We start from the raw sequence: 16,286 nt of genomic DNA on the forward strand, positions 1-16,286 counted from the left end.
TCGGCATCATTTCCTTCTTTTTTTTTTTTCCTCTTTCATCAAATCTTTTTTTTTTTTCGTTGAAATGCAGCCCACTTTGTCAAAATCTGATTAAATTTCACCTCAATCATACAAATTGTTAGGATATTATATTTTATTTAAAGCAACAGAGAACATCAAAAGTCCAGAACTGTTTGGTGAAAAAAGGTAAAATAAATAGTTTTATTTATGCTTTAAAAATTTTTTGGCTTACTACTCAGTGGGTGAAAGGGTAGAGAGGAAGCTGAATACAATGTGAATGAATGTCTTAGTTTTCTACCTACTAGTATCACATCTTAGAATGCAATTAAATTTTATAATTCAGTGAAATTTATAGATTTATAGTTAAGGAAACTTTCACTTGAAACCAAATGGTCTACGTTAGGAAAAACATAAATGTTGAATCAAGTCAAATGCTCCCGCGCCTCTAAAATTCCATTTTGTTAAAGTATGCTTTTTATTTCCTTTAGTGAGAATACTTGTCTGTCCTTGGATCTTGTCTCCAACAATTACGAAAGACTTGAGCAACAGGATATTGCATGATGAGAAACCACATGGAGAGAGGTTGTGGAGAATGAGAGGTTATCATGGACACACCGGTGGCAGATGAGCGCCCAGCTTAATGTGACCACTGGGGTGACTTCAGCCTGTACTACGTGGAAGATCCACCTAGCCGATCCTCGTCAACCCACAGGATCATGAGAAATCAATAGCTGTCTCAAAAAAAAAAAAAAAAAAAAAAAAAAGCCTTGAACAAAAACCTGTCCTGTAGGTGTCTGAACTTTGAAATCATTGTTATTTTTTCAAGACTTTTTAAAAAATAAAATACATTCAGGGGCGCCTGGGTGGCTCAGTCATTAAGCGACTGCCTTCGGCTCAGGTCATGATCTCAGAGTCCTGGGATCGAGCCCCGCATCGGGCTCCCTGCTCGGCGGGAAGCCTGCTTCTCCCTCTCCCACTCCCCCTGCTTGTGTTCCCTCTCTCGCTGTGTCTCTCTCTGTCAAATAAATAAATAAAATCTTAAAAAAAAAAATACATTCAATGTTTGTAAATTAGACAAAAAGAATATTTGCCTTAAAAGAAACTACTTTTATCCTGGAACTCAAGTGAGTGCTGCTGGGGACTTGAACAAAACAGAACAGAAAGGATCTTAGAGTTCAGTTGTGATTATAAAAATGACTTGAAGGAGTTCAGTTTCTATTTCCTTTGCTTATAAAACACTGATATGCTCACCATAACATCTTGCCTACTTTCTAAGACACAAATTCATAGATACAATAAATGACTTGTATATCTTTTATTAAGATTTTATTTATTTATTTAAGAGAAAGAGAAAGCGAGAGAGCGAGAGAGAGAGCGAGCATGATGGGGGTGTTGGGGGGGGTGAGAGGGAGAGGGAGAAGCAGGTTCCCTGCTAAGCAGCTCAATCCCAGGACCCTGAGATCATGACCTGAGCTGAAGGCAGACGCTTAATCGACTGAGCCACCCAGGTGCCCTGATTTGTGTATCTTTTAAAAACATGTAAGTGGTAAGTTGAGGGAGAATCTGAAAATACTTGCTCAATGACATGATTAGAAACCAAGTATCTGGGGCGCCTGGGTGGCTCAGATGGTTAAGCTGCTGCCTTCAGCTCAGGTCATGATCTCAGGGTCCTGGGATGAAGCCCTTGTTGGGATCGAGCCCTCGTTGGGCTCCGGGCTCAGTGGGGAGTCTGCTTCTCCCTTTCCCTCTGCCTCTCCCCCTGCTTATACTCTCTCTCTCTGTATCACTCTGTCTCAAATGAAAAGAATCTTAAAAAAAAAAGAAAGAAAGAAAAGAAACTAAGTATCCTGCTGGAAAGGAAGTCTTGGATTCAAGTGGTGACTTGTCTTTTACTCTTTGACCTCAGCCAGATCGTATTTAATACAACGCCTCTATAAACATGGCTGGAAACTAACAGAAAAGAAAACTCTTGTAGAAATCAGGTATAAACATGGAAATGAGTTTTTTACAGGCAACTAAATAACATCTATTGCTTGCCATAAAAGCAAACTAGTTAAGCCTTCAAGTAGGCAGCCTATACTTGTCAAATTTAAGTATGAGGATAGGAGCTTTAGTTCATGTAAAATTTGGATAAAAAGGGGTGGTTAGGTGGGTGGAAAGAGATTTTGTGTTCCTAACCTGATTTGCTTCATTTCTTTTTCTTTTTTCTGCTATGGTTCGACACCTCCGGGAATATCAACATGTTCCTTTCTGCTTAAGACAAATCTGTTTTGTTTTCTCTTTTAACCAAAGCGGTGTTGAGGGAAGAATTAACCTCCTACCCCCACACCCCCACTCCTAGTTAGAAACGCACATGTTTTGAACTCCTAGAACTTAGTCACTGCACTTTCTTGGTAAATAGATTTCCTTCTGAGTCAGGCTATTACTCTGAGCACTACTATATTTGTACAGAGATCTAAAAAATTGATAAGGACAAGGTAATAAATGGAAAAGTTTATACTTAAGATCCCACAAGTCAAAAGAATATAACCCATATGAATCTCCAATCTAACCTTTACATAAGGGGCTGAGGGTTCAATAATTCAGAGGCTCCACAGTCAGGTCAAGCCCAATGCCACTGTATCATCTTTACCTCTTATTCTATAGCTACCTCTCTACATCGCTTTGCCCTTTAACTTTGTTGCAGTAAAAAAAATTGCTGGGTTTTGTTTTAGTCTATTACTTAAAATTTGGGCAGTTTCCTCTATCCATAACACAGCTTCTCTATATCCTGTTTAATAATTTGATGCACTATAGTTGTCTTGTTGGTTTAAAAAAAAAAAATCTGATCCCAAGTGGTGAGAGACATCCCAAATGCTAGGAGAGATGATACAGAGGCTTCAGGAGCTAAATCTTTTGAGAAGACATGAGGCACACAGAATAAGAATGAAATGGAAATATTGTAAATTACCTGGTTAATTGATTGAATTAGGCAGATAAATGAGGTGTATCCTGCAATAATGTAATTTTGTTCGATAAATGCCCAACTTCCACTGGATTGTGCACAAAGTGAACAATTCGTTCTGAATGCTGACACATGTTAACATTAATTGCATTCCTCCTCTGCATTGTAGGGCCAGGACGATAATTCTTTAAATCCCTGGCTCATGTTCCAGTTTCAAGGAACGAACACTCACCATACTCATGGGTTACGGTACATGTTTATTTCGTGTGTTTTTTTCTCTTTGGAAATATTCCACGAAAGTTATCATTCAGCACATTGGCCTGTCATTTAAAGAAGGTACTTTCTCCTTTGAAACATAAGATCCATTCAAGAGGGAATAATTGGCAATTAAACAACAATGGCAAATCCTAAAATCATTTTTTTATTATCAGTGCAGAACTTACTGTTTCAATAGATTTTTAATTTATAAATTAATTAAAAATCTTAAATTAATTTTATAAAAACACTTAAAAATAGAAGCTAAAATAATGAATTTCACTTTATTTCCTTACGCTTTAACTTAAGAGGCAACAGGAAGTCTAGTGTCATCTTTACAAGCATCTTATAACAAAATAATTTCAAAGGGCCTATATCGTTCTAGGTCATAAAAATATATAAAAGAAATAATGTCTTTTCTCCCCAAAAAACTTAGTTTCAAAGTGAAAAAAGATGAATAAACAAAAGTAATTCTCTGTTTGGTATTTTTGTTTCCCAAGAGTCATTTCTAATTAAAAAAACAAAACAAGCAAATAAAGAAATGGCAACAACAGAAAACACATCCTTCCCTGAAAGTAACTAATATAAGTTTAGAAATGGATGCTTTGAGACATCATTCACGGTGTTCTATAATCCAGATAAAGGATGAAAAACCAAAATACCAGCATTCTTTTTTTTTCTGTTAATAAACATGTTAGTTACTATAGCACAGCTATAATTTGGGGATAAAAATGTGGAAGAATGGGTTGAGACATAAGCTGTTATCACACATTAATGACAAAGATGAATAAAGACATGGGGAAACTCACAGAACACCATCACCATCTTAAGCAAATATCAACAAATGCTTTCGCAGTGCCCCTGTGGACTGTATGTGGCTGAGGCTCCCCATGACAGTAGATGGTTTTCTCCTGTTTGTGCATTAGAGCTTCAGGTCAGAGGGTAATGCTGGGTCCATTCTAGAAGTGCCTGAACAAAAGCCTCAAACAATCCATCTGTCCTTAATGAAATGCCTCTTATACCCAATTAAAAAACTTCCTAGTCTCCTGTAATGTAATATTTTCTAGATTTCCTAGATTTCTAAATTCCTACATTTTCATAAAATATATCACATTTTGACCATCAAATAAACTTCCATTATTCAAGTGCAGTACAGACCTGTGGTCTATTGTGGGTTAATAGTTCTGTGACAAGCTCCTCATCTTCACTGGGCTGAGGTGTGTTGAGTTTTTTTGTTTGGTGAGCTTCTTTGGGTTCGCAAATCCGGATGACTCACTAAGCTGCCATATTCCTTTTAAAGCATTCAGAAGAGCATTTAAACTCAGAATAAAGCAACAGGGAGGAATGCTTATAATATTCGCTGAAAGCTTACAGGAAGAAGAATAAATTAACCCAATGGTCTTTTTAAAATGTAAAGAATTGTCCTGAGTAAGATAGTGTGCAAGGCAGCTGGTCGAGGGCCTAGATACGGAAATGGGGTTTGGTTTGATACAAAAGGGAGGCCCTTCAGAGTCCCATGCGGTTAGGGCTGGTGAGGGGTTCGGGTGTTGCAGCTCATATGGACCCTTTTCCCGGCCTCTCCGAAGCAGGAGGTGCCTCTTCTTCCTCAAAGAGCCTATGGCTCAGTGTGGTAATGTTACCTACACCTCCTCCTGTATTCTCCTTAGCTGCTTACGTCTTACTTGCCCTACTAGAATACAAACTCCCTGAAAGCAAAAATCATATTTTATTTATTTCTTTGTTTGTTTATTCATTTATTTGTCCAACTGTGGATATTACCCAGCACAATGCTTGGCTGTTCGTGTGCCCATTATATTCCAGGTACTGAATGAAGGGACCGAGAGAACAGATCAAACGAAATGGCACATGCTCTCAGGGAACCTACTGTGTGCAATAAGGGATTTTTGCACTAAGCTCAATGAAAACACAGAGCAGGCACCCACATCTGTGAAGGCACAAGAGAGGGCTCTGCTGGATAGTAGACTGACCTTGAAATGTGAAAGTTGTACAGATGGATCAACATATGCACAAGCACGGAGGGAAGAGACAGTATGCGGGCGTCCTCATACCTACTGAGTCTGGAGTTGCTGAAGCATAAACCAGGAGGATGTTCAACCATTAGAAAGCCCTGTGCACAAAGGACCTTATCTCAGATTAAGAAATCCAGACCTGAGACCTGATTCTATAGCATTAGGAAGCCGGAGAAGAATCATGACGTTTGGAGGGCACGGCCAGATTTGCTTTTAGAACGAGAGAGAGAAAAATCCCGTGTGTGTGCGGTGGGGGGTGGGCAGGGCACAGAGAGGACAAGGAGGGGAGCAAAACTTATGCAGCAAGAGCAGCTGGAGGTGGTTGTTACAGGCATGGTTTGATGATGAAATAAATACGTTTTCGTTCTGCCAATAAAAAAACTGTCCTGCATTCAAATTGTATTTGGTGCCTACTCTAGGTGAGGGTTTCCACACATATTTCTAAAATTTAATTCATATTTCAAGTCTATAAAATAAAGACTATACCTTTTTTTTTTTTTTTTTTTTAACTAGACCCGTTTTGGAAAGGAAGAAACTATGAGGCTCAGAGAGGCCGAGACTATGCAAAGACAGACTTAATCTCAGAGATTAAATCACCTGCCCAAGGTCACACGCATCTTAAAGTGCCGGCTTTGGGATTCAAATTCAGTCTTGTATCAAAGCTTTTTATACCACACCTGTGATATTTGCTGAAATGAGAGGCATTGTGCTTTCCTGCAAAGGGGAAGAGACTAGGAATCAAGATGTCTAAATGTCAACTGTTGTTTTATACTCCACTTGCTTGTCACTTTGCTGAAGTCATTTCATGTCAAATGGGCCTTACTTTCTGCATCTATAAAATGTTCACATATGTTCCCTTGAAGTCTGATTCTATGATTCTGTGGATTTAATTACATATATTTAGGATGATGATCATTCTAGCAAGTTTGTTACAGTGGGATGAAGCAGAAGAAGTAAAAAAAAAAAAAACAGGGACTGAATTTATTCAGGAGTGAGGATGGTGGAGACGGTGGGGGCAATTTAAAAAGTGTCAAAACTAGAAAACACTATGAAGACTCTAACCATAGTTGTTAAAATTAGGTTCCTCGGAAAACAAAACAAAGCAAACAAACAAAAATACATTTCCAATTAATTCCAAGGTTGTGGACAAAGGTGAGTATCTGGTGATCATTTCGACCATGAAGGCAGTGAGGAGTATACCTGTTACGGAAGAAAGATATCAGGATGGTTTTTCTTTGACACTTCAGTTTCAGGCAATCAACTGACAAATACATTCAAATGGTTTCTCTTCGACACAGTTTACTGGATAAGTCAAAATAATTTACAAGGCCAAAAAGATTTAGAGAAGAAAGTGTCTCGGAGTGGAACTTTGATGTGAAGTAAATTTCCTTAAGGAATAAACATATTAAGTATGAAGATCAGAGAATTCTGACCCTTAGGGAGATTTTTATTATCAAATAACACACAATAAACAGCTTTCATTTTAACGCCTCCTGGGATCGAGTTACCATGTCATGCGAACTGTGCACATTTCTAAATGAAATAGTCCATGAACAACATACCTCAGGGGAGACTTCTATAATTCCAAATTGGGATAAACTTTGATGTAAAACATTTATATTAAGTGAACGCAGCACTTCCTCGGACGGCAGAGCATCTGAAGTTCCTGCTTTTCGGTTTATAGGAGACACAAATAGTTCAACACTGTTCTTCTTTCCCTAGTAAAAGCAGATTATTTCTGTATGTTAATAGACATTTTAAACAGCTTTGGGAAATATTTTCACCTTTTATCTAGAATCATTAAAGAAAATTAGAACCCTAGAAGCTCCAAAGGCTTCTTGGAAATCATATTTGCTAGTTATCTGGCACACTTAATAGTTTCAGCCCGAAGCCTGAAATCTTCCAACGGCTTTCTTTCAAGATTTGTGACTTTATATTTCATTGGATGCTGGTTTAATTGCCACTCCATATTGTAATTTTTGAAATACATCATTCAGACGTTCCTAGACTAATTGTGTTGAAAGAAGCGTTTAAAAATCAAATGAATTAAATAAAACCTGATATAACAGTACAATTATTAGACATCACACCACTCCATATAGTTTTCTTATAACTTGTATCAATGCGAAGGCTGGACTAACTACGGAAGCTGATGCTAGATGAGCTTTGAAGTTGCTTCCCTGATCCTGTCCCTCACCTCAAGTATATTATACTTTTAAAAATCTATCCTTGGGAGGGGGCGCCTGGGTGGCTCAGTCGGTTAAGCATCTGCCTTGGGCTCAGGTCATGATCCCAGGGTCCTGGGATCAAGCCCCGCATCGGGCTCCCTGCTCGGCGGGAAGCCTGCTTCTCCCTCTTACTTTCCCTCTGTTCTCTCCCTCTCTCTCTCTCTCTCAAATAAATAAAATCTTAAAAAAATTAAAATAAAATCTATCCTTGGTAGAAATGCATATGCTGTGCAGTAATATCAAGATACTTTCCTCTCAGTATTACCTGTTAGTACTATTACGTCATTAGCTGAAATGGAAACAGAGGATTTCTTACCATAAATGGCTGATACGCCACATACACACAAAAAACCAAACACCACACAAAAATGACATTGTCACTGACAGATCCTCCTTTACAACTTACACAGTGCACTTATAGAGGGAATTGTTGTTGGTCTTTTCTTTTTGATACATGGAGTTCTCTCATGCTAGAAAATGTTCTTTCAATGCAATTTATCAGAAGTTCAGCCAGGTATAAAATGCAGTATCGTGCTCGGTTTGGCAGCACATATACTAAAATGCGGTATCAGTGTACTAGCAATCCAGAAAAAACATTTCCAGGGACACCTGGGTGGCTCAGTCGTTAAGCGTCTGCCTTCAGCTCAGGTCATGATCCCAGGGTTCTGGGATCGAGTCCCACATCGGGCTCCTTGTTCAGCGGGGAGCCTGCTTCTCCCTCTGCCTGCCGCTCCCCCTGCTTGTGCTCTCTCTCTCTCTCTGACAAATAAATAAAAATCTTTAAAAAATACTAAAGTTTAAAAAATCCCATTTGTGTGTTTGCAGGGGACATCAGACAATGACTAAATATAGCATAATGCTGATGTAAAACATGTTTATAATAATTTAAATAGTTTCTGACCTAATAACAACAATGGTAGGAACAGATCACTTGTTTTGTGCCTGACACACTCCTGAGTACTTAAATCTGTTACCTCATTTAATGCTCAAAACACCTCCAGGACATAGGTATGATGGTTATCTCTATTTTGCAAATGAAGAAACATAAGTGGCTTGCCTAAGGTCACACAGCCGGGATATAGCCAAGCTGGTTCTGTCTGTCTCCGAAGCATGCGCTCTTAATCACCGTGCTTGGCTGCCCTTGGCATCATCACAGCTCCCCCTGTTAGAATAACTGCTCTTAGAAACAGACATATATAAATGCTACTAACATTCTCTGAGGATGAGCATGCACCTCCCTGGGTGTGGCAAATCTCTTATCCCTACAAAGAGCCATTATGCTCATTAAATCTATGCACCTAAATGTATATCTAAGGTATCTAAGTACACATACACAAGTTAGGTCTAGATCTAAGACACTGATAATTCCTGTGTCTTCTCACTTGAGCCAGCTATGCCCTGGATAGAAATAATCAAATTAACTCTTTCGGGATTTTGGGGAATGTTGTATTTACTCTTCAACGGTACTGTGTTAAAAACTTTCGCGGTTTATTTATTTATTTTTTAAGCTAATTTAGTCCCAAGAAGTAGTTGACTCACAGAATAAAAGTTATTATGGGGCCTGAAACAACTCACTCTCCACACACAGGCAAAATGAAGAGAAACAAAAGCTCTAAACCAAAATAAAAAGCAAATTCTTCTCCATAGCTGAACGTGCGGATACTGATGAAAGAGAAAGATGAGCTCAAGCAGGAGCATCAGAATTTACAGCAAGGAGAAGATACAGTAAGATGTAAGATGATCCCAGAGTCCCTTCTCAGAGGAACCTTAGGTGATCAGCTGTTTACAAAGAGAAAATCCTATGATTTGAATTTGCCTTTCATTGACCTTTGCTCACATCCACCTTCACGTGCAGATGGGAGCATGCAGTTGGATGACATCAAGGTTCCCAAACACTGAGGGAAGGGGAAAGAAATAATGTGGGGGATTGACAGGTAGATCTGAACTGGGCCTCTGCAAAAGATCCTTCAGTTTTACCTTGTCCCCACCCGAGCTACCCAATCTAAGTGTTCTTGTGACTTTTCAGCATTATCTATTCTTTTTTTTCTAGTTTTTTTTTTTTTTTTAATTTTATTCATGATAGACAGAGAGGCAGAGGCAGAGGGAGAAGCAGGCTCCCCGCTGAGCAGGGAAAGGGACACTCCCCCCCATGTGGGACTCCATCCCAGGACCCTGGAATCACGACCTGAGCTGAAGGCAGATGCTTAACCGACTGAGCCACCCAGGCACCCCAGCCTTATGTATTCTTGCATTCCATTTGGGCTGTTATCCTTAAGGATTGGTTCTTCTTTACTCTTTATTTGAAATCCTCTGCCTTGTGCATTCACTATCCTTCATCCTGATACACTTGAAGGGTTTTAATAGTTACTGTCTGGAGACAGAGTCTTCACTGATACAGAAGCTTTCACTCTTAGGGAGAATATTTTGGGAGTACTGTGAGATAAGTATTTTCGGCCCCTCTAGTCACACCTATCAAGGTAGTAGCTAGCCTTGAACTATGAGAGGGTCGACAAACTTTTTCTGGAAAGGGCAAGCCAGCAAATATTGTAGCTTTCAATTTAGCCAAAAATCTGTCGCAACTACTCAACTCTGCCATTGTAGCAGGAAAGTCGCCATAGACAATCTGGAAACAAATGGGTGTGGTTTGTTCCAATAAAACTTTCCTTGCACAAACAGGTGGCTTGCCAGATTTGGCTCATGGGCCATAGAACTATAGCATGGGTATTCTTTATTATCGAAGCCTTCAATAAAAATCAAAGTTTGTACTCTGGGAATGCAAAATGTAGGCATCTTACAATGAGGCGGTTGATGTGCACTTGCTGGGGTAAGATCCCTAAAGCTGCGGCCACTCCCTGGCGGAATATCCGAAGCAACGTTATGTTCAGTCTGCTTACATCCATTTGCAGTGTCTGAAAAATAAAGGAAAAAAAAAAGAAATCAAAATTATGATAAATCTGTCATTCAAGACATTCAGTTCCTGACTGATGACCGACCACAACAATTTCTGTGACTGATAAATTCATACTCATGGTGCTTTATGGCATTTTTAGTGGAGATAAAATTATAGGGACATTTTATGTGAAATTTTAAATGATGTTAGTCAAAAAGATGGTGCAATTTATCTAGTCATAATAAATAATGCAAATGACTAATCAGTTCCTGAGGAACGTCATTGAAATATGTGTTGGTCTTTAATTTCAGTCCAGAGGACAGAATGGGATATACGGCCAACTACACTTCAGTAATCCAAGCCTTAGGACATCTTTAATTTGTGTTAACACACAGTCACATGCTGTGTAAGTTCCATAATGCCAGACTTGGCAGTTCCTCTATATGGTGATGTGCTGCCAGTCCAGGCCAAAAGAACTAGGTGCGAAAATGCATTTTCGAACTCTGCTAAAGAAGCCCATGGTACTGATAATTTGGTCTAAGGTAAACAGTTGTTATTCACAAGAGTGTGTGTGGGCACACACTCTTAATTTTCAGGTTATTTTGGAAAAAAGACAACTAAATACTTAAAAATTCCTAAAACACAAATCGAGTTATAAAAGTTACAAAATTAATAATATAGCCTTTATTGAAGCCATGGGTGCTGTTACTACATTTAAAGCATGGATTAGTTAAGGTATTTTCAAAAATGTCTCAGAATCATTTGAGCTAGATACTTTGCGAGATGGGGAAACCAAATCTTTATGCATTTCTTGTATTTGATAATGCTTACTTCAACTAACTTGACCATAGTTGGTAATCAATGACTGCTGGATGGTTGCAATAGCATCTATTCTATGAAGTAAAGCACACTTCTATGTGCGTACTTCTCTGATAAAGAGATTGCTTTTAAGAATAATCTACTGTGGTTTAAAAACTCTCAGAGGACCTTTTCACAGTTTGTTGTAAAAGGAGAATGGAACTGCTTTTGAGAATGTATTGTTTTTTAAGGAAACATTACAGCTTCTATACATAAAGTTAGTACAAAATAAGTGATTGGAAACTGGACCAAATGCTCAATGCTACAGGAATCAGAAAGAGTTGAGGAGGTCAAAGGAGGTAAATGGTTCCCAGTCAAAATGGCAGACCCAGCTGAAGCTCCAGACAGCTTTTATACCTTAGGATCTTTTAATGCTTGCATTGGGTCAGGGGTCATAGAGGTTGATCATGTTCGGAAGCTGGAATTGGACTCCTTGCAAACAACTGAGATCCAGAAAAGGGCACAGCCATTTAAAAACTCTAGCTAACGGCCCAATGATAAGGTATAACTTGCTTCTGGAGAGGGGGAAAAGAGAATCATGTTGGGGGTAGATAGAAAAGCTACATCAACGCCATCAGTGATACTTTTTTTTATTAAATAAAAACCATCAACTAGTACATAATTGTCTGTTATATTATTCTCTGTACTATTCTATAGACTAAAATTCTTTCCAGTATAAAACAACATAACTTAATACCTAAAGTAAGACTTGAGCTCAACCCTGAGGGATGAGTTGGATTTGGAAATGCAGTAATGAGGAAAACATTATACTTTCAAGCATGCTTTATGTTCTATGGAAAGATGCTTTATGGAAAAATCCAAGAGCTAAGAAAAACTCAGTCCACCTGGTGGTTCTGAGAAACAGAGGCTTCCTTTTGTCCAACAGTTTCCTTTTGGCTCTGCAAGGCTGTGGAAGCTGTCAACAGATGTGGGATATTGCACTGGAGACTTTACTCCTCTCCTTTTGTATGACCAAAGATGGGTTCCTCTGTTACCACCAATGCTGATTAGGAACCACTGACTCCTGGCTCACCCCCAGTGTTTGTCAGGCAGGGCAGAGGCAGGCACTGCTCCTGATCCCCACGGGCAGGATTTGGAGCCAACAGTCGATGCTGGGAACTGAGAGTCAAGGGGGTTGTATACACACTTGAGAACTCAATTCCCAGGGCCATGATTAGCTCGAAGCTTGTAACTGTGGAAACAGTATTAAAGTCTAAGTTCCTCAGATTAAAATGGCAAATGGAAGTGAAATGGGAAGTCAAGATTAAAAATCATTCAAAATGGCAACTTTCCAAGAACGCAAAAGCTGTGCACTTGAAACAGAAATTTAGACTACCTAACTAAAGTGAAGAAGTGAGCTGAAATAATTAGTTTAAAAATTGCAGTCATCTGGCTCATTGCATCAAAACATTTGAATAATTTGCCTCAGTTCTCTGCTTGCCTGAGAAAAGTTGCCATGTATTTCTGACTATTCCCCATAAAATGGTGATGCTAAAATGAAGTACAAAAAAGTAAATATATATTTGAGGGTCTAACATGGGCCAGACATTCTATATGAGTACAACTGAAGAAAAACAAAGGATCCTAGACAAAATGAGAATTTTATTTCGGAGAAAATCAAAATATATGAATTCTTGTAGCTAGAGGACATATGTTTCTCCTTCCTTCTGGATAGATGCTAGGGACGCACAGCTTCTTTTCATCCTATTATGTGAAATCATAACAACTATAATAGAATATAAATTTCCATGGCAATAACAGCAGTGTCATAACTTCAAAGTTACCATTTAACAACACAAGATAAATCTTAGTCAGAATTCTAAACCCATTTAGTCATTTGTATTATTTAACACACAAATGATTTAAGCTTTTAATTTCAAGAGATTCAAATGCTCTTTCCAAAGGCAAATCCTAAGCCATTTCACAGTAGTAAATAATGCAAATATATTATTATCCAAAAACAACTGAGTATTTTATTGATTATTACAAATACATATACAGACAAAAAATGAAACCTATTAAAAAATTCAAAGATTTCAATCTCCATCTGTATTTAAATTTATCGGGCCTCTGCCTTGTTAAGAGATTCCTGAGTCAATTCTCTTTACCTGGGACCTAGTTTCTGCCCCCCAATCCCTACCTCCTCCACCCCCAGCAACCCCATAATCCTGCAAGAAGAAATACTGCTCTGTAATAAGACTTTTTTTCTTTGGTCACCAGATTGTCCACTAAAGTAATTGATGCCTATGAACCTTAGATATAAATCAGTCCAGTAGAATTGATTAAATCTAGGCACCATTATTATGTTTAAATTATACGTATGTGATTGGCTTTAACAATTTATTTTTAAAGAACAGTTGGATTATTTTTGCCTGGGAGGGTGGCAGGTTTCCAAATGTTAGACCTGTCTTGATATAATGCAGGTTGGTCTGCCATCTGATCAACCCCAGTAAGAGTCAGGACCACACCCAGTAGCCCCATTAGAATGGGGAAGGCCAAATGTCCATCTCTCTTACTGATGAGATGTCCTCAAAGCCCCTCAAAGATGTCCGTCTCAGTTCCCAACAGCCACAAAGGAACCCAGCTTCCTCAGGACCAAGCCTCAGGAGGAATCCGCCCTATCTCTAGTGTGTCTCATTGCTACCCGGGCTCTCTAACTCCACATTATTGGCAAGGAGCCTCCCCATTTTGGCTGGAGGTTAGATTGTCAAGTGAATTCCAGGAATAAAAGTGAAAGTTTCTCTGTTTATGTCATTGAACCAAGTGGAAAACCCTGACCTATCAGAGGCATTTTATGCAATTACCCAGTCCCTTATTACAATTCTGTGTTGTCCTTTGCTATTACTTAGGTAGTATTTTATTTTTATTTCCATATTTCTCATTCCCACCTTTCTCAGAATTTTACACCTGCTTCCTTCTACGCGAATGTTCCACTTATACTTCAAACTCAATATCACCCAAACTGAACTTACCTTTTCCCCTCTCCCCATCCATGGCCACATTTACTTCTATTTCTATATTCCATATAATGGGATGACGTCTCATGCTTTTGAGTCGTATTGACTTGATTCTTTTTCCTCCTCCTTCATCCCACCATCATGACATCCAATTAATTATCAAGTTCTGTTTATTCTACTTCTAAATATCTCTTGAATGTTGAATCCATCTTTATCTATATTTCTACCATCTTGGTTCAGACACCATCATGGCCATCTAGACCGTTTGAATAGGATCTTCATGGGTTGCCAATCATCTATGGTTTCTAATTCATTCCCTATATGGACATCATAGTGATCTGTGCAAAATGCTAGCTCAATCTAGTCACTATTTACCTTAAATACTTTGAGAAAATCTCATTGTCTAATGAGAGCTTCTACTCATTGGTTCACTGCAATTTCCCTGTCCTTCTGGTCTTACCTCCCGGTCCTTTCCATCATGCTCATTATACTTCAGCTGCACAGAAGGTGTAATAAACATGCCATACCATTTTTGCATTGTGTCAGTGCATATCTGCACCACTGGTTAGGCTTTCTTCCTTCTCCTTGGAGCCTCAGCTCAAAGACCATTCTGTCAGGCTTCTATAACCTCTCCTTCCCCCTTCCTTTGCTTGCATCTTTCAGTTCTCCAATAGTATTCTATGGTGGACTTTAGTTATATTTTGTTTAAATTTTTATAATAAAAACTTCCTACTTATTACAAAAAAATCAAGATAAGAAAGATATATAGTAAAAAGTAAAAATATGCTTGTTCTTTCATTTCAGTCTCCAGAAATAACACTATTTCTTGTGTATCCTTCAAGTATTTTTTCTACATATATGATACATGTATATATTATATAACACGTGTATTACTATTAAGTACAAATAGGTTTAAGCAACACATAGCATTCTACAACTTGCTCTTTTTCACTTATTAATACATCAGGGATATATTTCTTATTTATAATATATATTGTCATCAAATACCATGTTTAGATTCTTATCTAATAATTTCTCACTTTTTAAAAAAAACTTTTTAAAAATTTTTACTTATTTATTTTTGAGGGAGAGAGAGAGAGAGAGAGCACAAGCAGAGGGAGGGGCAGAGGGAGAAGCAGACTCCCCGCTGAGCAGGGAGCCCAATGCGTGGGGCCTGAACTTAAGACCTGGAGATCGAGGCCCAAGCCGAGATCAAGAGTCGAACACTTAACTGATGAAGCCACCCAGGCACCCCGATAATTATATTATTATTTTTATATTGTCATGTTCCATATATTTACATTATATTCTGTGTAATAGAGATGACTCATCCAGCCTATTGTCTCCACTTGGAAACTTAGCCCATTTACATCTAGGCGAAGCCATGTGATAGTTCTTACCAATTAATATAAATGAAAGTAAAGTGACATTTTCAGTCTGAGGCAGTTAAGAATGAGGATGCCTTCTCTATCTTTCTCTCTTTTCTCTTGTCTATAAGCTGGGTGGTTCCAGGGTGACCCTAAGACTCTGAAAACAGTGGAGCCACACAAAGGGAGATACCTGGGACCCCAAGGGCAGAGGCCCTGCCCAACCCCTGTTATTAAACAGTGACGAGTTAAACATAACCTTTTATTGTATTAAGTCCCTCAGATATTGGGTTGTGTTAGTGTTATTTGCACTGATGAATACACTCTGTAATTATAATTTTTAAAGTTCTGTAGTGTTAGTTAAATATTCAAATGGATTCAGTGCTCATGATCAGCTTCTTCCTAAGTTCTTTAGTTTGATGGATCTCTTATTTAGCTGGAATTCATCTTCAGATAGCTTCTTTCAAGCAGGGTTCATGAGTGCTATATTTCCTGAGGCCTTATATGTTTGAGAATGTGTATGGTGCTTATAATGATAAATGACAACTTGGCTGGATGTTACCTTCTTGATTCAGTCTTTATTTTTACTTTTTGCCTTTGAACTCTGCTGCTATTATTCCAATGCCTTCTGGCACTGAAAGTTGCTATGAAAAATACCCTGGATTGAGGCTAGCCTCTCTTGTAGATAACCTGCTGTTTCTGCCTGAAGTCTCACAGGAGTCTCTATCCTTAAAGTTAAAAAACTTCATCAGGATAT

The 16,286-nt window shown here is 38.5% G+C and overlaps 1 protein-coding gene and 1 long non-coding RNA gene across 5 annotated transcripts in view; one reads left to right on the plus strand and one right to left on the minus strand.

Annotated features, from left to right (window-relative positions):
* LOC118552700 (uncharacterized) overlaps positions 1–856 on the plus strand; it is a 65,655-nt gene extending 64,799 nt beyond the window's left edge. Inside the window, exon 2 of the long non-coding RNA XR_004925643.2 lies at positions 489–856. This is a non-coding gene — a long non-coding RNA (uncharacterized LOC118552700). The remainder of the gene's footprint in view (positions 1–488) is intronic.
* The window catches only part of PTPRR (protein tyrosine phosphatase receptor type R), a 241,183-nt gene that overhangs the window by 98,388 nt on the left and 126,509 nt on the right, over positions 1–16,286 (minus strand). For 3 of the 4 annotated variants that reach the window (XM_036119313.2, XM_036119315.2, XM_036119314.2), the window contains 2 exons: positions 10,253–10,366; positions 6,792–6,947 (listed from right to left, as the gene is read on the minus strand). In XM_036119313.2, coding sequence (XP_035975206.1) covers positions 6,792–6,947; positions 10,253–10,366 — 270 coding nt within the window. Of the gene's footprint in view, positions 1–4,357; positions 4,491–5,187; positions 5,387–6,791; positions 6,948–10,252; positions 10,367–16,286 lie in introns of those variants that run through there. The other variant, XM_036119317.2, reaches the window with a different exon arrangement.

This window comes from Halichoerus grypus, chromosome 6, assembly GCF_964656455.1.
Source record: "Halichoerus grypus chromosome 6, mHalGry1.hap1.1, whole genome shotgun sequence".
In the NCBI taxonomy this organism is placed as follows: domain Eukaryota; kingdom Metazoa; phylum Chordata; class Mammalia; order Carnivora; family Phocidae; genus Halichoerus; species Halichoerus grypus.